This window comes from Zootoca vivipara, chromosome 11 (genome assembly GCF_963506605.1).
Source record: "Zootoca vivipara chromosome 11, rZooViv1.1, whole genome shotgun sequence".
Taxonomy (NCBI): Eukaryota; Metazoa; Chordata; class Lepidosauria; order Squamata; family Lacertidae; genus Zootoca; species Zootoca vivipara.
In genome coordinates, this window is record NC_083286.1 from 10,280,535 (window position 1) to 10,307,824 (window position 27,290).

Genomic DNA, 27,290 nt, shown 5'->3' on the forward strand with positions numbered 1-27,290 from the left:
TGCCACACATGAAAGGGCATTTTCAAATACAACCTTGCAAATTAGACAACAGCAATAACAACCAACCCTTCCTTCTTACTTAAATCTGGAGCCATCCACTTGGGTTTAAAAAAAATACAATTTACATATCACTAGCCAGATGTGAGAATGCTTGCCCTGATTAGTGCATGTGTGAAAATAACTTGATGAGATGCCAGTGAAACAGTACTGTTTTTATCTTCTGAAGACATCCTTGCTCAAACAAGAATTGTGTGAATACCTTACAGGGGGACCATTGTGTGAAACAATGGCCAACACCGTGCATCAATAGGACAGTCCACTGGCGTCATTACAAAGAACTATAAAATCTGCCGTGCTTTTTGGCAAGTGCCGTGTCAGTACAGCATGGTAAAATAATGTGAACTGGGAGCTGCATACACAGTTTCAGAACAGAGCTGAAATAGCCCTATTCATGTCTCAGATATGAATACTACACTACCAAATTTGGCTGCTGCTACAGAAAGGATGGCTTAAGTGTGTACTTGGCAATTGTATGCACCATCTGGTGAGAAGGCTGTAACCCTTTTACATCAGTTAAAAGACTGGTAACCATCACCCATAAACTGGAGCCTAGACTACTGAAATGAGCTCCTTCCGGGGCTGCTCTTGCCAACTGTTCACAAGTTTCAGCTGGCTCAGAGCACTGCATCTCTAGCATCTGTGGGGGCTTCATACTGTCTTCCATCCATGAAAAGTTAAGGTGTTGGTTCAAAGTTTTGACTCATAAAGTCCCAGAAATCTTATACACAAAAGGCCTTAGAACAGGCATAGGCAAATTTGGCCCTCCAGGTGTTTTGGGACTACAACTCCCATCATCTCTAGCTAACAGGACCAGTGGTCAGAGGTGATGGGAATTGTAGTCTCAAAACATCTGGAGGGCCGAGTTTGCCTATGCCTGCCTTAGAAATTACTCCTTTCCCTAGATTCAATAAGATTAACCTGTTAACTAGTAAAAATGTTATAGTTGAAGAAAGATGTTCTCTATGGCTCACAACTACATAGCTCCTTCCCACGGAGACTTGCTAGACCTGAGCACCTTGGTATGTGGGATTATACCCATGTTATTGGGCTACATCTCCCACCTCCTCTGATCACTGGCCATTCTGGATGAGCTGATGAGAGCTGGGAGTCCCACGTGGAGGACTACAGAAAGGTCATGTTACAATTGTCACTTTGAGAGCTCTGCAGCTGAGCAGCATTTTGAAGATGCATCATCGGCACCAGGAAGAGGGGCAAGAACAGGGATTGAGAAGGTGATTGGGCCAGATTCGGCCCCAGGGCCTTAGTTTGCCTATCCATGGACAAGAACCTATAGTAGTAGAACATCTTTCTTTCTCAGAGATGCTAATGGGGTTTAAAAGTCCAGTTACATTTACAATAATGATCATTTTGAGTATAAAAATAGTTTTTTTTAAAAAAGTAGTTTTTTAAAATAATAATAATAATAATAATAATAATAATAATAATAATAATAGCAGGTGACACTTTTCCTAACACTTAATGCTTTGAAAAGCTTCACCAGATGAACTTTTATTTCCTCCCATATGCTTCGAACTCCCCACATGCATTGATGGGGAATCACTCAACTGCTAATGTGCATAGCATGCTCCCCCAACACATTTGTGTTGGCTGGGCATTGTGCCAGCATGTGAGGAGGCTTTAAGTATGTATCAACATTTACACATAGAGAGGTGTGATCCTGGCCCACTCAAGATCCCCTTTGTGTGATGGATCTCCAGCTTCATATTCACTGTACAAGTAAAACCCATTATAGTGCGTGCCAACTATAAAGGCGATGGGTGTTTGGCCACTGGGTACAGGAGGGGTGGAACAGTGGCTAAACTCTATGTGTATGAAGGAGAAACAAAATCTTCATTGCACTCTCCTCAGCTTTTCTACCTCCCTCCTTTGGATCTACATATTTTGCTAAGGGAGCCACGTTCACCACCACTCTCAAGGGAACAGCAAATGGAAGGAGAGCTCAAATGCTCCACAGCCACCAGGGGAAGTCCATCAGGCACATTATGGCCCCCAAAGATGCCACACTGGCAATCAAGGCTTAGTTGGCTCAGGGTGGTCTTAAAAGTCCACTTTTGAGAGCTGTGGAGTCCACATTCAAGCCTGCCTCTGAAAAACTGTGGTCTAAACCACTGAGCCTCTTGGGCTTGCCGATCAGAAGATCGGCGGTTCGAATCCCCGCAAAGGGGTGAGCTCCCGTTGTTCGGTCCCAGCTCCTGCCAACCTAGCAGTTTGAAAGCACACCAAAAAGTACAAGTAGATAAATAGGTACTGCTCCAGCAGGAAGGTAAACGGCGTTTCCATGCACTGCTCTGGTTTCGGTGTTCCCTTGCACCAGAAGTGGCTTAGTCATGCTGGCCACATGACCCAGAAAAACTGTCTGCAGAGCGGACAAACACCGGCTCCTTCAGCCTCTAAAGCAAGATGAGCGCTGCAACGCCAGAGTCGTGTGCGACTGGACTTAACTGTCAAGGGTCCTTTACCTTTACCTTTTATGTCTTTACTGGAGGGAAGAGTATGCCCCACAGCATTTTTATAAGCTAGTAAACAACTGGGTGCACTCTGAATTTCTAGAATGCCTAGTTATAAAGAAAAATAATGGCTTTAAGGGCAGTAGGAATCATATTTCCAGGCTGAAACCCTGAAAAGGCTTGTGGCGCACAGATGGAACCACTGTGAGTTCCTAAAAGCCAGTAAGTATTAGATTTGAAAATAGAGGAACAATATTTGTGTTACATTTATTTCATTTCACTCCTGTTTGCTTTTAGTCCTACACTAAAATACATAAATGCATCTATTCAATAATTCAAATCCAAATATGCAAGAATTAGACTGTGATGAATCTTTTTTCAGATGGTTATGCTTCCGAAAATGTTCGTTCCGCAATGAAGCTGATTCAGCTTCATTGGAATCTTCCACAGGAACCGCCACATGGCACAGTCAGTCAAACGGGATAAACACATAAAACGTTGGAACGTGAAGGATTAGATGGTGAAAGAAAGAATCTCACTTATTACATTTATGCTGCAAACTAAAAAAACAATGCTTAATTTTGCTTTCATTATTACAGACGTCAAATTGATACAACTAGCATCTGGGAACATTAGCCAATTCCATCTGGATACTGACAGCAGCAAAACTTTGATGCGCCCATGACAAAAACTATGTATTTTTTGTTATGCCTAATCAAACAGATAAAATGTCAGGAAACAAAACATCCTACAGATCCCACAACTAGCAGGAGTTTGCAGCAGATGACTTCCAAAGTCCCTCCCAATCATCTGATTCTGTATTGAATACAGTATATTATTCAATTTCTGTGAAATATTCCAGGAATCACCCAAAGTGATGAAGCTGTGAGGCTCTGATTCTTAATTTTCTACTTACATTTATATAGCTTCAGGACTGAGGCCATCAGTATGAGCAAACAAGGAAGCAATGCTTGGGGTGGCTTCGTTTCTTTAAAAATGGAGTCCCGCACATGGACAGAGAATGACGTTCCCAGTAAATGGAGCAAGAACTTTCTCCTGCTGCAAAAAGGAATTCAAAAAAAGTGTCCCAAATTGCAAATGGGTTGGCAAATTTAGAAGGGGCACTTCAGCTCGGCCTTAGTGGCAGTTGAGTGCAACTGCCTAGCTAGAAATTGTCCTTGAACTGGAATTATAGCATGAATGGATGGATACATTTGTGGTGTGTGGGGTGGGTGATCTCTATGTGGCTAAAATGTAGAAAAAGGTAAAAGACCCCTGGATGGTTAAGTCCAGTCAAAGGCGACTATAGGGTTGCGGCGCTCATCTCACTTTCAGGCCGAGAGAGCCTGTGTTTGTCCACAAACAGCTTTCTGGGTCATGTGGTCAGCATGACTAAACTGCTTCTGGCACAATGGAACACCATGACAGAAGCCAGAGCACACGGAAACACCGTTTACTTTTCTGCCGCAGCAGTACCTATTTATCTACTTCCACTGGTGTGCTTTTGAACTGCTAGGTTGGCAGGAGCTGGGAAAGAGCAACGGGTGCTCACCCTGACACAGGGATTCGAACTGCTGACCTTCTGATTGGCAAGCCCAAGAGGCTCAGTGGTTTAGACCACAGCGCTACTTGTGTCCCAAATAAACAAGCACACGAGCACTGATAGGTCGTGTGGAGCCATTGTGAGGATCAAAGCAATGAAGATGATGCCTCCCCAGCTGTTGCCATTGGCTGTGGGTTTCTTGTGATGTCACAAAAGCACTTGGCAACTGAGTGGCTATAAAGACAGGCCAAGGGGAAAGCCCTTTTCTATTTCCAGCAGGACACACCTGGCAATGGATGTGACATTCAGCACTGCCCAGGCTTCTTCCGCTTGGAGGAGGCAAAGTGGTGAATCGAAGGAGGCAATCCTCTGGCAGTGGGATGCTAGGGAGCGATAATAAGGCAAGTTTTTTTTGGCTTGAAGGCTGCTGGTATCTGTGACCGGAAGCTGCCAGATGTCTCATGATGGACCTACCAGTAGCTTCTGGCACAACGGGACACTGTGACGGAAACCAGAGCACACGGAAACATCGTTTACTTTTCCGCCGCAGTGGTACCTATTTATCTACTTCCACTGGTGTGCTTTCGAACTGCTAGGTTGGCAGGAGATGGAGCAGAGCATCAGGAGCTCAGCTCATTCTGTCACGGGGATTCAAACAACCAACCTTCTGATCGGCAAGCCCAATTCTGCACAGCCCCGGACACATAGGCAACCTATGCTACACCACTGTCTATGAAGGAATGTGGTCATCAGACTGAGAAATGTTCCCCACCCATGTTCTGCCCCTGTCTTTGCTTCAGAATATTTCACATATCTTTTTTCTGCAGCTTTGGGGTCCTGGGAATCGACTCTTTGCTTTTAGCTCATTTTCTGCTGGCAGATGTTGTGACATTGCCCAACTTCTACTTGAGATGTGTTTCACCCCCCCCCCTTGTAACCTGGTCCTGAGACTCGGGTTCAACCTCTCCTCCACAGTTTCACACTTCATCCTAACTCAAGTAACTGTGAATTTACTACCAAGCACTGGGAGATACTCGGTGCTAGTCCAGCTCAATCAATTAAAAGATTGCTAACGGGTTTATTCTCCTTCAACCTCGCCAATTTAGAACATCTGAATACACTGAAGGTGAGGCTGTGACAGTCACTGCCCATAGCTAGGAAGATTTGGGGCGTTTTGTGAACTCTGGGCATGTTTGGCCTGATATTTTGCTTTTTGTGGCAGCTGGAAAGAGGTGTTAATGGTAAATTATGCCCATTATGAACCTGGTCGTTTATTTGTTTTGATAGAAGCTCTGTGCATGTGAAAATAATTCCCGTAATCAATTAGAAGCCATTTTCAGTCAACAAATATATAGGGGGCAGGCTTTTGGGGTGAGCACATAGCAGTGTTTTGGCATTTATGTAAACTGCTTTGGGTAAGCATGTTTTGATGATTTAAATCTATTAAATATAAATACAAATACAATATAATACAACTTCCAAGTAGGGCAGGATTGAGGTTTCTCTCTTTGTAGGAGTTCAGCACTGACCCAAATATTCTCAATTCTTTGAAAATTAGATTACAGAAGAATGGTTTTAATTAAGTTACATTATACAAATGTAAAACTCTGATAACTCTGTGAAACTTATGCAGCTACCCATATATTGTCATGTAATCCCACTTTAGAAGTTTCCAAGTATGATTCTGTTAATGTGCCATGTGACTGCTCAATTTGCCTAAATAGCTACTTCAATTTTCTTTATTTCTATTAGGCTGAATTCAGATAAGGTCACTGTTGAACCAGCAAAATGGTTACAGAGCAAGGAGGAAACTTACAGTTACTGGTAAATGAATATATTCTTCTACTCTACATTCTGTATTTGGGGCAGGAACAACAAAATATATCAAAATTCCCATTAGTGCAGCAAAGTTTTAACTTGGGCCATAGATTTCCCTTCAAACCCAAGGGAACCACAACCTCATTGGATGCCCCATGGATCAGAATTCATGGATTCTATAGCATTACAGTGGTATTAATAAATAAACCCTTCTGGCTGAGAAAAGGCATTAAAGTAAGCAGTCCAAGAGAGCTGAGAAATGGGATAAATAGAATGTACTTCTGGCTAGCCAATTTTAACTTGCCATCGGCATTAGTATGAATTTCGTCAAAGTCACTGTATTGATAGATCATGCTAAAAGCGTAATAGAAAATGCAATTGAGCTAGACTAATGTAACTCTAGCAAATATCATTGTAACTGGCTTGATTTCCATAACCGATACGGCTGTTATTTGGAGGGGTTAAATTTTCCATATACATAATGCATCCATAAAGATAATGAGAATTAGCTTTTATCTTTATTTCATGTTTTTTCACCAAACTTTCAGCAAGCAGCGATGAAAGCTAGAATTAAAATGATGTTACTTTTCTCACACCAAAGAACGTACTCTTCACACACTCCCTGCCATTATTTCGTTTCTCATAATGCTGGATAATCCTCCAGTTCCCCTTTTGTGATTTCCTCAAATGTCGTTATGTTTATGGAATTAAATCAGCCAACTTCAAATGCCAAATGAGAATTTTCATGGACGTATAGTTGCATTATGTAGCACCAACTTTATTGCAACTGTTACATAACTAATGCACTAGCAAGCAGGCCATGTTTGACTGCGCTACATTTGAAAATTGTGCCCATATATATACTTGGATCCTCTTCCACAGATCATTATAGCCTCTTAGGCTTAATGACAAATTATAATGGACAGTACTCAGCAGGGCTGAAATTGCAGAACACACTGTAAGTAAAAAAGTCATAATATTTACTGCATATTCAAGTTTCTACAGATGCCTGTTATTAGTTTGCTAAATATGCCTACTACTGAGAGGAACAGAGGAATCCCATAGAACTTTAGTTGACTGTCTTTGAAAATTAATTTTAAAACCCAGGGCTACTTCATACAATTTTGCAGAGAAATTAAGGCTTCAGTACTGCCATACAAAGTTGCCAGGAAGAAAGTTCCACTGTAGGCATGCACAGGGTTAGACCATAAATTGCTATGTTTGAAAAGTGTTCAGGGAAGAAAACTCCCACCAACTATATCGGCTGTGTTAGTTCACATAGATCAGAGGGTGCCAAATGTTTTAGACCTGTGAGCGCATTTGGATTTTGGAGTGAGTGCTCTGGGTGCCATCCACTCTCGGCATTTTGTTCCCCACTTCTCCTGTTCAGATCTCCTCTCCCCCCACCTAAGACATAGAAGCAGAGTGTAAACACCCACATACTTTGCTTTTCCAAGGGATTTGGTTGAAAATCAGATCCAGGAAAATAAATCTGAGCCTTGAAAAGCATGCAGAGCTGAAAGATCATCACTCTTCCAACTTTCTCCTTCAGCTTTATGTACTTTTCAAGGGAGAGAAAGCTAACTGCACTTGCCACTTCATGACCAAGTGGCAAGGAGTATGTTTATGCTGCAAGACATGCCAGAGGGCCAAAAGCGGTAGGGAGTTTCCAGTCAGGCTGCCGCTGTCATTTTCAACCCCCCCCCCCAGGCACCTTGGGAAACCATATCCATGGACTTCATGACTGGTTTGCCTAGCTCCCAGCGTAGTAAATTATACTATGAAGCAACATGCTTCACCTCGCTTAAAGACGACCTTTAAAAAATGTGAGTATACTTAATATTGAGGGTTGGCACAACATATTCAGATGGCACGGCTATCTGGGACAAAATAAAGTGAAAAATCATAGAGGACTCCTCAATCATATAGTTACGAAAGCGTTGTAGGTCACATTTTCATGCCTCATGGGCTACTGGAGTGGATTGTCTCCAACTGAAGAAACCAGGTTAGGAAGGCAGCTGCTGGGAGTGGAGCTTGTGCTTATCTTCTGCCTGCCACCCAGCTACGAATGGTGAAGCAGAGAAAACTCATGTGACCTTGCAGCCATCCTTGTGCTGCTGTGTCAGTTACCCGCAGGAAAACTGGGGGTCCTTCCTCTCTCCTTCACCCCACGTGAGATCATATGGGTAGCATAACAATTTTCATACCCCACAATTTTCTGAAACTTTAGATCTGGCTCTTCTTAGGTGCTGATATCTCCTTGCATTTTCTAAGCTATTCCCACTGGGAAGAGAAGAGATACTTGTCTGAACATTCCATTTTACCACCTCTGTTAAGATGCACGTCTTAGATAAACCTTGTAACATTTCTGCTTTCTCGTTTCCTGTTAGTGGAGCTGTTCTGTGGCAAAAGTCCATGCAACCACTTTCACCTCTCATAAACTACTCAAATGACCAAACTAGAGTATATTTAGCTTAGGGCATGTCTATAGGCATGCCTATTTATTAGGCTTTACCCACTGTGCTTTCACACCTATGCTTAGAAAACATGCTCAAAGATGTTCAGATATTTTATTTCACAATTTCAGGGGCGCAGAATGTTTCCAAGCTCATTAGCACAAACTGACAAAGTAGCAATTATTGTCTTCTGCTGCAGCAGTATGCCAAAAAATGGAAAGGATAAGACCCAACTCCTCGATTTGTCATCGCAACATGTGGAAATACTATGTGTGTGCAGAAGGCTCTAGTTTGCAGCATAATTCTTTACATTTTGATTCAAAATCCAGCAATTCATGGTTTTCCAGTTTGATCTAAAATCTAGTACAAAGTGCATTGAACTGGATTTTGAATTAATTTTATGATGTAGTTTTCCAACCAAATAATATGCTGATGTTAGGGGAAAGTGAGCATAAAAATCCATGTCTTAGTGAAAATAACAAATATAAATCCCTAATATTATGGAATGTTGCTTGCAAAAATGTATATATTTTGGATAAATTTCCATTAGAATGCTGAGCAATTTTCATGAGGTTGTTTTAAAAAGAAACTAAAATTGACAGAGTCATCCATCCTTACTACTGTATTGCTCAGAAAGGCACACAATCCTCTAGATAATTTTTTCAGGGGAAGCAGAGGCTGCAAAGAGAAGGCAAGAAAACTCTTCTGTTCACTTCTGTTTCTATCCAGGCCATTAGCTGCTACAAGAGATGTTATTCCACTAGAATAAACAGGTTTACATATATGTGAATGATGTATTGCAGGGGCTTAATGAACTCAGTTTACAAACCACAATGCTCAAGTTGACCAGGTGATGACAACGTAGTTGTGCACACTCAGAGGATGACCTCCAAACCACCCTAAATATCTTTGCAGAAGCTTACAAAAAGCTTGGCCTATCGCTCAGCATACAAAAAACCAAAGTGTTGCACCAACAAGCACAAAACAACCCCTTTGCAGTGCCACAAATCCAATTCAATGATGTAATGTTGGAAAATTTCCACAAGGGCTGACACTGATGCCCAAATCCAGCATCGCTTGAAGTGCCATGTGTTTGAGTATCGGAACATTCATGGGGAAATCAAAAAGCTTGTTTACAAAGCTATTGTACTACCAACCTTACTGTATGCTTGTGAAACATGGACCACTTATAAACACCATCTCCATCTCCTCGAAAGATTCCATCAACGGTGTATCCAAAGATTTTACACATCACTTGGGAAGACAGGAGAACTAATCCCAGTGTACTGGAAGAAGCAAATATCACCAATGATTCTTCAACACCAACTTCGTTGTACTGGTCATGTTGTGTGGATGCCTGATTATCATCCAAATCAACTACAGTACTCTATTCTGAACTTAAAAATGGAAAGTGTAATGCTGGTAGTCAACAAAACAGCTTTAAAGACTCTCTCAAGGCAAATCTATTAAAAAAAAGTAGCATAAACACAACTGGAAAAAAACACTGACTTGCGAGGGCTCCAATTGGAGAACAGCCTTTACTAAAGGTGTCATGGGTGGATCCAGATTTGGCCTCCACAGTCACTTAAAGACTCACTGTTAAAACCGTGTTCATGAAAGGCAATCTTACTCGGCTATGAGTCGTCACAGAAGAAGATGATAACCACAGCATCACACAAAAATATGTACTTCATGCATACATCACTGATGTGTTGTTACTGGATATCTCAATTTGTGCATTCTAAGGGTTTTCTATTCTCCCAGTTCATGTAGGCATAACCCCAAAGCCCCATCACAACCTCTGAAAAAACATGCGTACCTGATTGTTTTTTCTCCTAGAGATAACAGCTAAAATCAACACACAGGGCAACAATGGAAACTTGCCGGTCACTGCGACAGGCAGCAAAATTAAAAGCTGAAATATCAAGATCACTCGCAAGATTTCCCAATGGAAGAGGCAGTTAGGCACTTCAAGAAACAATTAGATATTTGAAAGCTTTTATATAGTCATTAGAGTTTACTCCATCAGTAAAAGAAAACCCCTCCGTTTCTGCAAAAAAGGATCCTCCCGTCCTCGAATACAAATCCATCTTTCATCCCTCAACAGGAAAGTCAATCATTTTAAGAAGTATAGTAAACAGTGCAGTGAGATGTGAAACACAGGGCTTTATTGTTTCATTTCTTTCTCAGCTCTTCCTAAATTGCTCTCACATGTTTGTACTTCTAAGCCTGCCGCCTTTTCTCGAGGTCAAGATTACAAAATGCCAGTGATGTCCATGTGAAATGAAATTGCAAGAGGCCTGGGGAGCAGAAGTGCAACACAAACTTGGAGTTTCTGAAATTGGTCCCATCACATAATGCTTCCTCAAGGCTCAATATCGGCAGCAACAGAAGCAGATGCAAGCAGCTGTCTGGTAATGAGGCAGAACAATAAATCATCGCTAGAGATGATCAGACAACTGGTATGAAGACACGGAAAGGAGGTTAGCACTAAAGCTATATAATTAAAAGTTCAGTGGGTTTTTTTCTCAGAAAGGTCTTCTAGGTTATTAATTTGACATCTAGCTACAGAATACTCTGCAAGTAGCCTCTGGATAACTCTAGTTTCATCATCCAGAGCAGGAAGTCAAGCGCCTACCCTTTCAGGCCATGTGTGATTATTCCTTCCTCTATGCATTTATTCAATGTGTGGAAGCCCTGTCTTCCTTCTCTTGGAATATGGTCACTCTAGTCCCTGCCTCCAATTCTGCACGAAAAACAAACAGACAAAAACAAACAAACAACCCTCTCCAAAAAAAAAAAGAGCATTCTTTGAGTCTCAGAGTTTTTGCACAGTGCTGCATGATAATTCAGTAGAAGTTACCACCACAACTAACTACCCATTTTTGTTGGTTCATTCAACCCCTGTGACAATAAGAACCTAGTTTCAGCAGCTTTTGGGTGAGAAGGCAAAGCTTCCCCAAAATATGCAAGGCAGAGTGTTTTCCTTACAGCAACTAAGTCTAGGAAGTTGGTTGAGGGAGTGTCCCCATCCCTTATAAAAATAATTTATTATTAATACCCTCCCTATCTGGCTGGGTTTCCCCAGCCACTCTGGGTGGCTCCCAGCATAATATTAAAGATACAATAAAACATTAAACATTAAAAATTCTCTAAACAGGGCTTCAAAGGTCAGCACCAACACTTTGAATTGTACTAATTGTACTCAGAAATGTACCAGGAGCCAATGTAGGTCTTTCAGGAGCAGTGCTATGTGGTCTTGGTAGCCACTTCCAGTTACCAGTGTAGCTGGAGAAAGTTTGGGTGGTGATGGGGAACAATAGATTGCCTTTAAGCTGTTGGCAGAACAGTTTGGGGCTACAAGCAATTGTGCTAACAGGGTTTGTTGCAGGAACCAGTATTTTCTTTCATACCAACAAGTTCTCTCTGCTGAAGATGGACAAATATGTGGATTCTGTTTTAGACCTGTTCACCCATCCATGCCCTAACATTCCTGGACCACTACAGCTACTATGGAAGGCAAGGGTACCTTGAGAGATCTTATTCATAGTTTGCTTCCAATACATCTCACTCAGACTTTTGCAAACAATGTTATATACAAGTTACATATTTGCCAGTTCAGCTACACTGCTGCCCCCCCCAACCCCCGAACTCTAAACCAGGCACATCTACAACAACAGTATTATATGGGGTGGTTTCACACAGCTTTGCCATTTTACCCCTCCCATCATTTCTCTCTCTCTCAAAGTTAACTTCCGTTTGGATATCAATCAAATACTTCCTCAGACTGCTTCATGCAGCAGTGACCTTAATGAAATAAATAACTCTTTTTAGTACCGAAAAGAATTGGATCTCAGGGGCTTTATATCAAAACTATCTCTGTAAGCAATTTCATGGTCTGTGGTATAGTACATGCATGTATTATTAAATACTTTGTATATATATTTAAAAACTTCTTTCTGGTGTTTCAGCAGCTTCTTTTTTTTTCTTTCCCGTGTTATGATCTACTTTTCTTTCCCCTTCCTAAATAATATTTCAAGACCAAATGCTAATTGGTGCAATTCTTCCCATGCTACCTCCCATATAACATATTAGAATGGGCCACTGGGTTCCTTACTGAAAATTGTTTGCCCTAAATACACATTAATGATTTTAGTTTTAAAATTATGTTTGAGTGGTGGGCAGAAAACTTTTTTCTTTTTTTTCTAAACAGTCTAGAGACCAATTAAATGCATCTCGAAATTGCTGACTGACTGAGATTTTTATCCACAGAGTTCTCTTTTCAGACCTGCCTAACTCAATACTTTTCCTCTTGCCTGGACTAGTTTACAGCTGGGAGGTTTTTCCTTCTGCACTTGGGAAATGTAATGAAGTGGACGTATATTTTATAAATGCATATATTCATATACAGCACTGATAAGGGGAAGAAATCCTGGGGTGTGGGGATATACTCCGCTGCCCAGTTCATCGGGGTGCCACTCCCCATGGGTCACTCTGGTCAGCAAAAGAAAGAGTCTCCAGACAAGTTAAAAAAGCAAAACAGCAGTCAGTAGACCTGATCGTCATTTGTTGCAACAAGGTTCAAATACACAAAGAGTAGGAACCCCGATGTTATGTACTGAGCTGAATTATAGAACAATAGGATCCAGAATCAGCAGTCTGATTGGTCCGCAGGAGCCACCCAATCCAACTCCAGGTGGAAGTGAATCTGCAACCTGATTGGCCTGCAGGAGCAGCCAATCAGGCGGCTGGCAGAATTGAATCCGCAACCTGATTGGCCTGCAGGAGCAGCCAATCAGGCTGCTGGCAGAAGTTAATCCACAAACTGATTGGCCCACAGGTGTAGTCCTGAAGTAGCCAATCACGCAAAGCCCATTGTGTAAATAATGTATATAAGCAGATGGTTTTGGGAAAAGGGCATACTTCTTCTCTTCTTCTCCTTGATGACTACGAGCTGAATAAAGAGCATGAAATTCACTCTCGACTCTGAGTATATTTCACCCGAGTATGGGGTTGTATGAACTTTTAAGGCCTCTCCCCATTTCCCATAATACATTTTTCAACAGCATCATCAATACATCACAAATATGTCACAAAGTAGGAGTGTTTGGCATGTAGAAACATGAGCCCATCACCCACCCCTGTCAATAACCCCAGTTCCTTTTAACAACCTTCTTCCCCAAAGAACAATAAAAGTATTTACATATTCCCCTAGCTGCAAGGCTTTCCTGTGCTTCTCCTTTTAAAGTGTCAGGATTCAATCCAACCATCCCAATGGATTTCTGTCTGGGGTATGTGCTGCCCTTGATCGCCTCCTGCCTCCTATTGTGAGGCCAAGGTCACACCTTACAGAAGAGCAAGGAGTATATGATCTTTTGCTTAAGGGATTATGGAGGCAGGATGAGGCCTGGATTCCCCTCTCCCAGAGGAGTCATTAGCCATTGGAACCAAGGAAACTGATCAAGCCATTGAATTTTGGTGATTATGTGTGAAGTTTCCATAGTTTTCTGTATTGGATTGTCAGAGGAAATAGTACAATACATGGTATCTGCTTATTGCCATAGGTGCCAACTCCCAGATTGAAAAATCCAGGATCGGAAGTCGCGCTGCGACCGGAAGTTGCGCTGTGGCCATTTTGGAACTGGGCAGAGCAGCACCGGAAGTTGCTTCTACGCACGCTCTGCCCATTTCCAAAATGGCTGCAGTGCCAGAAATCGCTTCTGCGCATGTCCAGAGACTCCAGACATGCGCAGAAGGAGCCTCCCCGAGCCGGTAAGAATCCAGGGGATTTACGTTTTTTAAAAAAATCTGGGCTGCCAGCGGGAAACGGCTGGAAAAATGGGGGTTTCCCGGGGAATATGGGAGACTTGGCAGTTATGCTTATTGCTACAATTTTATAGGCTGCTTTTCTGAGCATCTTTGCTGTTGTGTATGTATGGTGCTTGTGTAAACGGTCATTGTCTTGGCCTTAGTTCGAGGCTGTGGTGAAAACTTGGGATTTTGGGGGAGTCATTTAACTGCTCCCCCCATTCCTGGTATTAACAGCACTTCATGGAACTGAATTCTATGAGCATATAGAACTGAATTCTCTGCAAGTGTAACTGCACAAAGGAGTTGTGTGGACATTTTGTTAGCCGTTGCAATCCACTTTGGCTGCCTTTCTTTGCATAAGTCCAGGCAGCTATGAAAGTGCAGGAATGGGTAAGAATTAGGTAACTGATGTAAATAAAACCCATGCGCCAACACTTCTCCATAAACGTAGATGGTGCTCAGCTCTGCCTCTTCTTTTTGTACTTATTCTTCATACACTTATTTTAGTCCTCTTGATGCATAAAATGTCTGGACAAATGAAGAAGTAAGATTGTGCCTTCTAGCTCTATGCCCAACTTGCACATGGATCAGGCCTTCTGGACAAAGCTATTGTATGAATAGGTTGTACACACTGTTAGATTCCAGTGAAGCAAATAGCTAATTGGAGTGGACAAATAGAACAGCTTCATCAGTTATCCAATAATTTAATTAGACAGCATCTATATGATATCGAGCAACAGAATAATTTGGCCACAATGAGGAAATTTTGTCCATGGTATGATTATTTTCCATCTAGTCATTTTGACACTTGGCAAAATTTGACAATTCCAAAATGCAGACACGCTTTCACTTTCTCAAGATAGAATGTACTGTTTTTGGCTGTACTTGAGGGTTGATTTCAAAAAACTCCGCTGGAAAAAGAGTTATGTCCATGTGGAGATGGCAGTATGGAGTCAGTGGCTCATATGCTTCTGGCTTGCGCTCTTTATAAAGATTTGAGGAGTGAGGTTATTGTTAGAGATTCATTCCCCGTGTTTGCATTCATGGGATTGTTGTCTATCACATGACAGTGTATGTTTACATTCCACAGAGTGGGAAGTGACGAAGACAGGATGTTTGTGTTACTGTGTTTCCTGAAGTGGGACTATTGTCCTTTGTTCTTTCTCTTTGCTGCCTAATGCTAGAGAGAGAAGGAGCCATGTTGCAGTGCTCCGTGTGTGTTTATATGTAAATAAAAGTAGTTTAGCCAAATGCTGTGCTACTGAGTTCTGTTATGCAACTGCGCAAACTCTGCGGATCCGTAAGTGTGCTGATGTCAGTTGGCATCAGTCACTGTGATGTTCAGGCAGAAGAATGCTTTTGAAGCTCCCAAACGATTGACCAGGAGGGAGAGAACATGCTGGTCAGGCATGTGTCTCTGCCAGGGTCCTTCTTCCGAGTAAGTGATCCTAATACTGTAGTTATTACCCCTCTACTATTCTCCTTGCTGGGTCGCTCAACCATTACTACTGTGCCCATTCTTTTAGCAAATCAAAGTGATTGGGTGACAGCAAAAAACTACAAGGTTTTTAGAGGGGTCAATTAGAATAAGATCTATTATTTGATTTATGATGTAAACCTTCAAAATATATTTTGTACTGTTAAGTTTTTACCTCTATCTTCAGTAGATTTATTTTATTTTATTTTATTTTTGCTATGCCCAGTGGCTGATGCAAATAAAGATTTTTCTGATTCAATCTAGGCAAGGTTAAGCACATAGGCCAGTCTCCAACTATAGTAGACCAAGTGTCCAGAAGCAGGTAGCATGGTCTGAGATAAGCAAGAGTTCCTATCCATAGGGAAAGAATGGCAAGGTTGAAGGGCCAGAGGCAGAGGACCTAACTGTGATTTTAAAAAAGTGTACTATAACTGCATAAAGTCTCAGGTTCAATCCCTGGCATATGCCTAAAGGGCTGGAGAGCCATTGCCATTCTGTGTAGACAATACAGAGGTGTATGGATCAGTGCTCTGGCTCGGTATAACATAGCTTCCTAAGTTTCAGTACAAACAGATGGTCATATTCCACAAGGGAGGGAGGCAGGCCATAGGAACCTCTAAAGCATCCACTCTCTCTGATTAGTTGCTCAGACTGAGGAACAAAGCCTGAGGGCTGCAGTTATATAAAGCCAGCCTTGGGGTGGGGAAAGAATTTTTGTTTGGTTTACTTTTTGCAGTGAATTGATCCGGTCCGACACTCCCAACCTTGCTTGGGGATTGCAACTCGATTCCCCATCACATTAAACACTTCTCCAGATTTTCCAAGTGCAGATGCCCACGCAAAAATATGTGTTTCGTTTAAAAGTTGCATACAACAGGTGGGTTTTGCAGGTGACTGCATTGAAAAGCATGGGGAAATCTCTGTTTTATTTGCATATGCCCACTCCCTCCAGCAGCACAGCACTGCAGCCCAAGAGCCACAATTGCAGTTCAAGCTTCACCATACCCCATTCATCCTCCATGGCAGTCTTGCATATGCCCAGCCCACCAGTGAACAGAATTTCCAGTCTGAGATAGACTGAGTTGGGGAGATTCCTTCACCTACTGAAGGCTGGGAGCAATAAAGGTGATGGGGTGGGTGCTGATAAACAGCTTAATTTGGTCACATCATTGCCAGGATGTGTAGGAAGAATTAATGTGGGTTAAGGGAATATTTGAGCATCCATTGGCACCTTTGGCTATGAAGGGCATTTTTTCAGAGACCAGATGCTCTGGGCTTGCTTGTGGGTCCCTTAGGTTGCATTCACATGAAAGCTCATTTCATTTTCACAACATTTCTCAAACTGTTAATTTCCAGATTATATCTGAGCTTTCAGACAATGAAAAAGCCACTTCTGGAACCAGAGTGGAACCATGGTGGAATATAGAACAAATTTAGCACTCATTTCCATAAGATTTTCAAGCAGATCCCCCCCCACCCTCGGAAACATGGAAACGAAAATAGCAATATATTCCACTATAGTTCCAGATGTAGCTTATACATCATGTGGGAAAGTCATAAAAGTGGAATGAACAGCCTTAATATTGACATGGAACTTCCTTGAGGCTAACCTACCACACCTGACTGGAGTCGTAGGAGATGTTGAGGGCAGGAGGACTTCTGCTCCTGGAAGGTAAGGCTCAAGGTTTGGCAATCCCTTTTGGCATGGGTAAGGGGTTGCTTGTCCAAGGGTAATGTTAGTTTCCCAAGCTTCTCATTTTCCCCGACAGATGTTATCAATAAAAGAGGCCCTAGTTAAACCCATTTCAAGTTCCATGTTCCTTTATGGCGGGTTGGGTCACAAAATGCACACAAAGTGATGGAATAGCACACAAAGGAACAAACAGGGTTCTTATGATATGCAACAGGATGGAACAGACCTGTTTGAGTGACAGTGAAACTGAAACAGCGACTCAGCTCATTCCTAAACCAGCCGTCATCTTATTTGCTAACCAGTTCGCCTGACACAGGTGGGCTAGTAAACTGCCATAGAACTTTCTGGTCATGGTTTCATTATTTGGGTAATGCTGCAGAGTGGCAAGGATCAGGCTAATAGCTTCACCTGCCTGAGATCTGTCTTCTTGCTACCAGACTATATACATTGAGTTCCCTGGCACGTATATGCATCTAGGCTTTGTCTGCAAAACTAGTAGCTTACATTTCTGTACCATGCATGATAAACATTTTGCAACTCCTTACTGATGTGTTTTTAAAACTTTGGCCTTATTTAAAGAATTCCAGCTGTGAAGCTAGATTAGTAATTAATTTGGAAACCTGATCAGGACACATACTAGAGGAAAAAATGCAATTACATTTAAAATTCACCCATACATTGCAAATGGCATTTTCTGCTTTCTATAGAGTTCTCTGGACGACAACGTGTTGCTCACAATTCTCCCTATGGGTGCAGTCAAAGAGCTTCAAGATTATTATCCAATGCAATGCCCTATCCAAAGTCTGCAGTGAGATCAGACAGGAGGAGCATATCATCTCAAATTGCTCCCACTTATATTCATGTTTAAATATTTAATCATATAGATATCAAAGGCAGAACATAATAAAATTCATTCAACGGATGAGCTATATAATTAATGTTTGGAGAAATATTTAGAGAGGTGACTCATCTGAAGGCTTGATCATTCTGGCAATTATGAGGGGGGAGGGGAAATAACATTTAATGATTTTAATTCTGAATGTGCTGAGGTCTTTGTCTCTGTGGATATTAATATGCAGTGGTCTGTGTCTGTGCCATTATACCGTTTTCTTTTACTAATCGTTTATTTGGGATTCTAACATTTCTTTTTTGACTCTTCCATGCAAGAATTCTCTTTACATCCTTCCCCTCTTCATCCAACCCTCCTTCCCTCTCCCCCAAAATCTTCACACCAGTTCAAATAGAAACATTTAAACAGATGATAATACAATAACAGGATTAAACGAGGATAGAATAACTTTTTTCATCATAAATATTACAAATAACTAATGAAACTTATTAAAATAATAATAACACTAACATAACGGAGACATTGCACTCTGTTTCCCATGTCATTGGGATAAAGGTAAGGTAAAGGGACCCCTGACCATTAGGTCCAGTCATGCCGGACTCTGGGGTTGCGCGCTCATATCGCATTATTGGCCGAGGGAGCCGGCGTATAGCTTCCAGGTCATGTGGCCAGCATGACAAAGCCGCTTCTGGCAAACCAGAGCAGCACATGGAAACACCGTTTACCTTCCCGCTGTAGCGGTTCCTATTTATCTACGTGCATTTTGACATGCTTTCGAACTGCTAGGTTGGCAGGAGCTGGGACCAAGCAACGGGAGCTCACCCCATCACAGGGATTCGAACCACCGACCTTCTGATCAGCAAGCCCTAGGCTCAGTGGTTTAACCACAGCACCACCTGGGTCCCTTGGAATGTCATTGGGATATTACTCAGCAAATGGTTCCAAGAATCCATTCCAACAGATCTTTTCCTTATGCAGTTTACTAACTAGGACCTTCACATGTGCTGCCCAGAGAGCTTGCATCAAGGTCTTGCATCCATCCCTCAGTATCTGGTGAGATACGTGGAAGCAACGCAATCAGCAGGGCAGAGCCACAACACTAGCTTCCCTGCAGATGGGCTGACATGTCAGTGTCACTTTCCAGGAGGGGTTGAGGTGATGAAGATCATAGTGTTGTGTGAGTGCACTAGCAGCCTCATCTAGCACTGATCCCAGTGCACCCACACTGCACTGGGATTAGTGGTGCCTCCACCCAGAAAGTGACCGTGACACACTTGCCAGCAAGCAGGAGGGGACAGAGCTCTTGTGCTTAGCTCTTGCTTGCAGTCTTCCCTTGGGTATCTGGTTGGTCATCTGGTGAGAAAAGGGTGTTGAAGTAGATGGGCCATTGGCCCAATCTGGCAGGCTCTTCTTCATAAGAACATATTTCTTATGAAGCTAGCATTGTGACTCTCCCTACCCAGTGGTGTAGTGTGGGGGAAGGGGCTCATAGCTGCCAAGTTCCGGCCTGAGAAATAAGGGACTGGACCGGAAGTAGAAGACCGGAAGTAGCGCTGCCGCCATTTTGGAACTGGGCGGAGCATGCTCAGAAGCGACTTTTGATGCTGCTCTGCCCTGTTCCAAAATGTCCGCCGCACCAGAAGTCGCGCTGCAGCCATTTTGGAACTGGGCAAAGCAGCATCAAAAGTCGCTTCGGAGCATGATCCGTCCAGTTCCAAAATGGCCGTCGCGCCAGAATAAACCGGGGAAAAACAAAAAAAAATCCGTTTTTCCGGCTGGGGACAGCAGGAAAAACGGGGGTTTCCTGGGGAATACGGGAGACTTGGCAGCTATGGAGGGGCTGCCAGGGTAATGACCCTGGGCATGTTTTTTCTGGGGGATGTTGCTCATCGCAAAGCGGTTCAGGACAGGCAGGGAGGCATGAGGAGGACGCAATTTTATCAATTGCATTTGCAGCCCTGCCAGCCCCGAGCCGCTGCAGTGTCACTAGTGGCAAGGACTGGGCTGGTGTGTTACACCCCCGTTCTGCCACACTGCTGACTCTACCTTACCAAGTGACATGTTTGAAGGTTATTTGCTACTAATGTAGCAAAAACATGGCCCTGTGGAAACATTGCTTCTGCTCTTTCTCCAAGTCCGCTCACCTTTTTTGTTGGGCAGTGTTGCAGCCAGGCATCAGTGCCTCTGCCGTGATCTGGTCGGGGGCAGAGATTGACACCCCCTTTGTCGCTGTCTGGGCCATGTTGGCGGCTCTGGGCAGGGTCCTGCCCAGGTGGGGCCCAAACAACACCAGCTGGAGGCATGGCCATGGGAAACTTAAACTGTGATGCGGCCAGGAAGATGTCCTCTCATGCCCTTTGCCAGCACACAACTGCTACTTTACAAAAGTGTGACCCTTTTGTAGCATTTAGATTATTTATCTCCACATTAATTCTGGTTAGGACTTTTCTCTAGAACAGGCATCCCCAGACTTTGGCCCTCCAGATGTTTTGGACTACAATTCCCATCTTGCCTAACCACTGGTCCTCTTAGCTAGAGATCATGGGAGTTGTAGGCCAAAACATCTGGAGGGCCACAGTTTGGGGATGCCTGCTCTAGAAAGTTGTTGCCTTCACAGTAGATGAATTAAGTCTGCCTGCAGTTACCTACCCCTCCAGAATTCATCATCAGGAGATGCACCTAGACACTCAAATATTACCATTTTTCTGGTGGATTAGTTTCACACCCAAACAAGCACTTGACATTGTGTCCATAGTTTGCCTCTGCATACGAGGGTCACATAAAAGGATAAAGCCCAACTTTGTGATCGCGCTTTGACCAAACTAAAGGTAAAGGTAAAGGGACCCCTGACCATTAGGTTCAGTCATGACCGACTCTGGGGTTGCGGTGCTCATCTCGCATTATTGGCCGAGGGAGCCAGCGTACAGATTCCAGGTCATGTGCATAGCTGCCAAGTTATCCCTTTTTTAAAGGGATTTTCCCTTATACTGAATAGGCTTCCTCACGAGAAAAGGGAAAACTTGGCAGCTATGGTCATGTGGCCAGCATAACTAAGCTGCTTCTGGCAAACCAGAGCAGCACACGGAAATGCCGTTTACCTTCCCGCTGTAGCGGTCCCTATTTATCTACTTGCACTTTGACGTGCTTTCGAACTGCTAGGTTGGCAGGAGCAGGGGCCGAACAATGGAAGCTCACTCCGTCACAGGGATTCAAACCGCTGACCTTCCGATTGGCAAGCCCTAGGCTCTGCGGTTTAACCCACAGCGCCACCCCCACCCCTTGACCAAACTAGAGTTATCCAAATTAAGACACATATGGCAAACAATGGACTGATCAAACCAGATATTCACTGAGCTGTTCATGTGAAGGGAAGAGGGGGCAAACAAGCAGCAAAAAACAACTTGAAAGCCATGTCTTTCCAATTTTTTTAGTTTTACAAATTAAGGAGGCTTATATAATCCCAGGCAGTTTGTATTAGTGTATCATTATCATTCTGATGGACCTACCAACCATTAATATTAGAAATAAGTGGTGCTCTGGTCCCATGCATTTGAACAGTATTCTAGTTTCATGGTCTGTGCTTGGCAAAGTAGCCTAACACTGGATAATAAATGTCTGGTTCATAAAAAATTATATTGGTTTATGCCTCAGCCACAAAAAATAGAAATTATTGACAAATGTGTGCTTCCTATTTAGCAGTCTACACAAGACACCATACTGTTCATTTGTCTTCTTTGTCAAACATACAGCAATGAAGTGAGAATCCTTACCGTCTCTTCGATTAAGCCTTGCAAATCCTGGGCTGTGGCTACTGGACAGCTCCGTTGAACTACTGAACGATGATTGAGGCAAGGCAGACACCAACTGATCGTGACAATTATCTGCCAGAGAAAAACATCATGTATCAGGCTCGCACACTTAAACAAGGACCGCTGAAAACCATAACTAAAACAGAACACTGGCAAACATCAGAATTGACCTTGTACTTTTCTGATCACGTCTCCACAGTGTGTGTCTTGGGTCTATTATAAGTTCCAGTCCTGAGCCGGCACTTTGTATTTGATCAATATTTCATCAGATTACCATGGTGTAATTTACTGGATTCTCTGACTCTTTCAGTGCCCCTTGTTCTAACTTAGCTTTGAAGACAGACTTGATAAATGGACGGGAGCTTACTAGCTATTATTTACGACCAGAACAATCGACACCTGCTAGTTCAGCTTCAGCTTGAGTAACACCCAGCAATGCCCTGTACATATGCCATATATATCATTAGGTGTTAAAGTGCTATCACGCTTCCAACGAACAGCTATCTCTAGAGAATTTTTGTAAAAAGAAAAGCTTGCATTAAGAATAGATGAGGTACTCAGCTAAGTGCGCTTTTTTGTTCTGCCAGGGTTGTTGTTGTTTTTTTGGGGGGAGGTAATGTTTGTGATGTAGAAGGAACATGAAATCATTATCAGGCAATTATTAGTATGCAAGTCTTGGGCTTTTAACGCAAAGCAGCAACAGCGTTTCAGAAAAGGGGATTTAGCGGCCGTTCCCAATCAATGGCACACAAGCAAGCAGATTCTAATCAATATTTCAGGATGTTAAATCCTTTTCCAGCCTGATTGCTAAACAGGACAAGCATTCTTTCTCCATTTATATCTGCAAAAAATAAAATAAATAAAATAAACTGAGAATCAATAGCTGCTCTAGTTTTAGCTGAAAGAAAACCAAATGGAAACAGAGAGAAAAAGGCCAGGAAATGTTGCCCTGATTATGCCCTGCTGGCATTTGCTGTTTAGTAAAAGCAAGAAAATTATGTAAAACATATCTGTTGGAAAAGTAACCAATAGATCTAATAAATAGCGCTGGATGGGTCAAGAGTAGTCTCTTTGGTTGCACTCAGCAGAGTAAAAGAGGATCAACGCTGAATCTTGCCTTCTACCAAGAGATGTGTTCAATGAAGCTAGAAGGCTTTACAATATCACATCTGCCTTTAAAGAAGGAATTAATTCTAATTCATTGAGCATCCTATCCAATGCAATAATTTCTTAGGGAGCTAGGAAAAACAAACACAATTATATCCATACAAGAAATCCTGATGAGAACTATTAGTGCTGGTTCTTTTGCAATATCTGCACACAGGGGTTTCAAGAACCTTTGTTCTCCCCTCTCCGTAGAAGGGTTATGGTCATGCAAATCAGTTTTCATATTTACGCTGAATTCCTATATTCACTTTATTTGAGTAGCCTCATTTTGTGGCTGTTTACCTAGGGTGCACAGCGTATGCTGGGAGTTTCCTCAGTACAAGACCTTTTGGAAGAACCGTGTAAGAACTGTGAATGAAGTACCCCAGAATTCTGTTTCCAGTGGTGACCAATTAGTTGGCACTCAAATGAATACAAAGCTACAACCATCAGCTTCTTTATATACTTTATATAATTTTCATTAAATTTTCTGTTTTACAATTTAAATTACTCATTTTGCATCCTTAAAATATCAATGACTTCCCTTCTTCTCTTTCCATGGCTCACTTTACATATCATAAACCCCTGCATATTTTACAAAAACTATACCATTAAGTATTCCATTATTGCATCCATCAAAACTTATTTACACTGTTGAATTTATCTTAATGTTGCATGTGTTCTCAGCTGTACACAGTTATTTCCCAATAAATGTTTTCCAATCTTCTTTAAATATATGTTCTTCTTGTTCTCCTATACTATATGTGAAGTCTGCAAGTTGTGCATATTCTGTCAACTTAAGTTGCCCTTCTTCTTTGGTTGGGACCTCGCTCATTTTCCATTTCTGGGCCGCAGTGGTAGCATACATAAATAACATTTTTTGACATTGGGAATTTCAATTTGAATTATCTCCAGTAAGAAGGACTCTATTTGTTTGGGGGTTTGGGGGGGGTGGGGTGGGGGAGAGAACCATCAGCTTCCACAGGCCAGGTAAGAGAAGGACTTTATCAGCTAATTTTGTCCCTGCGATGTTGGTAGCGGCAATGCCACCCTCTACCAATCATCAATGAGCATCGCTGATGTGCTTTTCCCCAAAAGGCCGTTTCAGGTGTTACAAATATGGAGTGGGAAGCATGTGAGAGAGCAGCAGGACAACCATGTTGGCATTGTTCCTTTCATTGCCCTTCAAGACTCCCAAGCACCCCTCAAAATTAGACACAGGATTTTAGTTTAAGTTATTGGGCAAAATTTAGGCCACAACTGGGCCCCCATTGCAAAACAGGTGACCAGCAAAGTCCATAGCAAGGCCAGACGAACCTAAGTAAAGGGAGGGTGGGTGGGGGATCTGCGGCGCGAAAACAAGAGAACAGCAAGGTTGATATGCACAACTGATATCAACATCCAACCATATTCCTGGCTGCAGGTTAAAAAAAAAAATTCTTAAAAAAACAACAGCAGCATCCCAGTGTCAGGGAGTCTTGGTAACAAACAAGCGTAGTTAATTAAAAAGATTTATTGCAAAAAAACAAACAAACCAGAGTTCACCAGAGCGGTGAGCACAGCCGTCCACCATAAATCAAAGATGCCCCTTCTAAGGAGGGTGTTTGCCGTGGATTCAAACAGCCGAGCTTCCTCTTGTGATGTATTCTGTCTTTAAGACCCCCCCCCCATACGCCTAGACCTTGCACTAAGGGGGTCAGCTTCCACCCCTTCCTCATTCTCTGAGAATGTGTTTCCGTGGTCCTTCCCACTCTCTGAGCTGCTTTCATTTCTAGCCCCTGCATTTTGTCCTTCACTGGCATGCTGGCAAGCTGCCGGCTGACTCTCTGCAACTCTGCTATCAGTTGGCATTCCTAACAGCGGGGTGGGGGTGGGGAGTTGGCTCTTGGCTATAATCCTCCTGTCTTGCAGTTATCCCTCTCTCTTCCTGGCTACAGTGGTACCTCAGGTTACAGACGCTTCAGGTTACAGACACTTCAGCTTACAGACTCCGCTAACCCAGAAATAGTACTTCGGGTTAAGAACTTTGCTTCAGGATGAGAACAGAAATGGCACGGCGGCAGCGGGAGGCCCCATTAGCTAAAGTGGTACCTCAGCTTAAGAACAGTTTCAGGTTAAGAACGGACCTTCAGAACGAATTAAGTTCTTAACCCAAGGTACCACTGTACTTCCTTCCCTGGGAGGTGGCTGCAAACTTCCCTTGGGGGCTGGCTCATTCATGACACCCAGGATAGCGATATTGACAGCCAAATCATCATTTGCATGCATCAAGCATCGAATCAAGCAGAGACAAAGGGGGCAGAATGCATTCCACAGTGTTGTGTCTGCTCATTGGGATGCTGATCTGCAAGCAGCGGCAGAAAAGCTGAAGCAGACTATCAGACTTTGGGTCTGAAGAGTGAACAGGTTGCATAGTTAGCTCAAGCAGTCTTCAGGGGAAAAGAAGGGTGGGGGGGAAAGAAGGCAGACAGTTGCTTGTGGTACCAGCGGTGCCAGGGGCTGATGGAGCGGTATATTGACTTTACTTATAATAGTAGCAGTTTAAAAACCAGATGTCTGCAAATGAGCAGAGCAAGCCAAAAGAGGGAAATGAAGAGAGAACATTGCATGGGAGGAGAAAAGCTGAAATGCAATTAAAAGGAAAGGCCTGGGGGAGATAAAATGCAGACACAGGAGAGTGTAGATCAACATATAAATAAATATTGGCCCATCAGCCAAATTAAGGCTCATTCACGTTATCTAAAACCTAATTCCACAATCTACCGTAATTTCAATGCAGATTTAATAAAAGAGCGGGCGCGAGATTTCTCCAAGCAGCATGGCAGCAAAGGTTGCATATGCAAAATGAGGAAATGATTTAGCTCTTTCCCCTTTGGAATTCAGAAAGGATTATGATGATGCTTGAGAGATTTGGCATCTGCAGCTTTCAAATAAAATGGAGTCTATTTACACTCAGAATTTCTTGCTTTGCCAAATCATGCATTCTGGGCCATGCTAGAAACAAGAATCATGAACACTTTCCTAACTTTGAACATACTTTGGAGGAATTACATTCATTACTACAGAGGAAATGATTTGGTATATGGTATACGCACTAGGTAAGTGGGCGTAAGCCACATTGAACTCAGTGAAACTTACTGCTGAGAATATATGCATGAACTTGGACCGTTCAACAGCAACAGGATTCGAGCACATCCTTTAACTCAGCAGAACTAATTTCTGAGTAGACCAACACAAAATGGGGTAAAGGAGTTGTGGGTTCAGGCTGTTTTTATTATGTATTTTTTATTGTATTTTTATGCTGTGAATTGCCCTGAGATCTACGGATGAAGGGCAGTTCACAAACATTAAATAATAACAGTAATATGTTTAGTTTGGTACTCTGTCAGCACTGTTTAGTCTAGCTAAACAAAGATCATGCCCTACAATGTAGGAATGATGTTTTATTCTATTGACTGATTGATTGATTGATTGCATTTTTATTCCACCTGACCCTCCAGAGGTTGTCAGACTCCAGTCCTATCAGCCCCAGACAGGATGGCCATTGGTTAGGGATGATGTGAGCCATACTTCAGCAACTTACGCAGGGTCACCAGTTCCCTATTCCTGCTAAAATGTCCATTCAGAATTTCCATCTAAATCAACAGTGCTTATTTGTGCATCCATGATTTCAGCCTGAGCCTACATATGCTGAAAGACTAAAGAAAAGATGTGTATTATGTCTAACGATAAAGGTAAAGGACCCCCGACAGATAACCCCAGTCGTGAACCACTCTGGGGTTGTGGTGCTCATCTCGCTTTACTGGCCATTGTTTGTCCGCAGACAAACCAGAGCAGCACACGGAAACAACATTTACCTTCCCACCTATTTATCTACTTGCACTCTGACATGCTTTCAAACTGCTAGGTTGGCAGGAGCTGGGACCGAGCAACGGGAGCTCATCCTGTCGTGGGGATTCGAACCGCTGACCTTCCGATCAGCAAGCCCTAGGCTCAGTGGTTTAGACCACATCGCCACCCGTGTCCTGAATAAACAAGCACACAATCACTGATAGGTCTACCCACCATTGTGAGGCGCAAAACAATGAAGATGATGCCTCCCCAGCTGTTGCCATTGGCTGTGGGTTTCTTGTGATGTCACAAAAGCCCTTGGCAACTG

At 42.7% G+C, this 27,290-nt stretch overlaps 1 protein-coding gene across 1 annotated transcript in view; it reads right to left on the bottom strand.

Moving 5' to 3' along the window:
• CNTNAP4 (contactin associated protein family member 4) overlaps positions 1 to 27,290 on the bottom strand; it is a 250,325-nt gene that overhangs the window by 182,505 nt on the left and 40,530 nt on the right. The window contains exon 2 of the mRNA XM_060280113.1: positions 21,947 to 22,057. Within this exon, the coding sequence (XP_060136096.1) occupies positions 21,947 to 22,057 (111 nt within the window). The remainder of the gene's footprint in view (positions 1 to 21,946; positions 22,058 to 27,290) is intronic.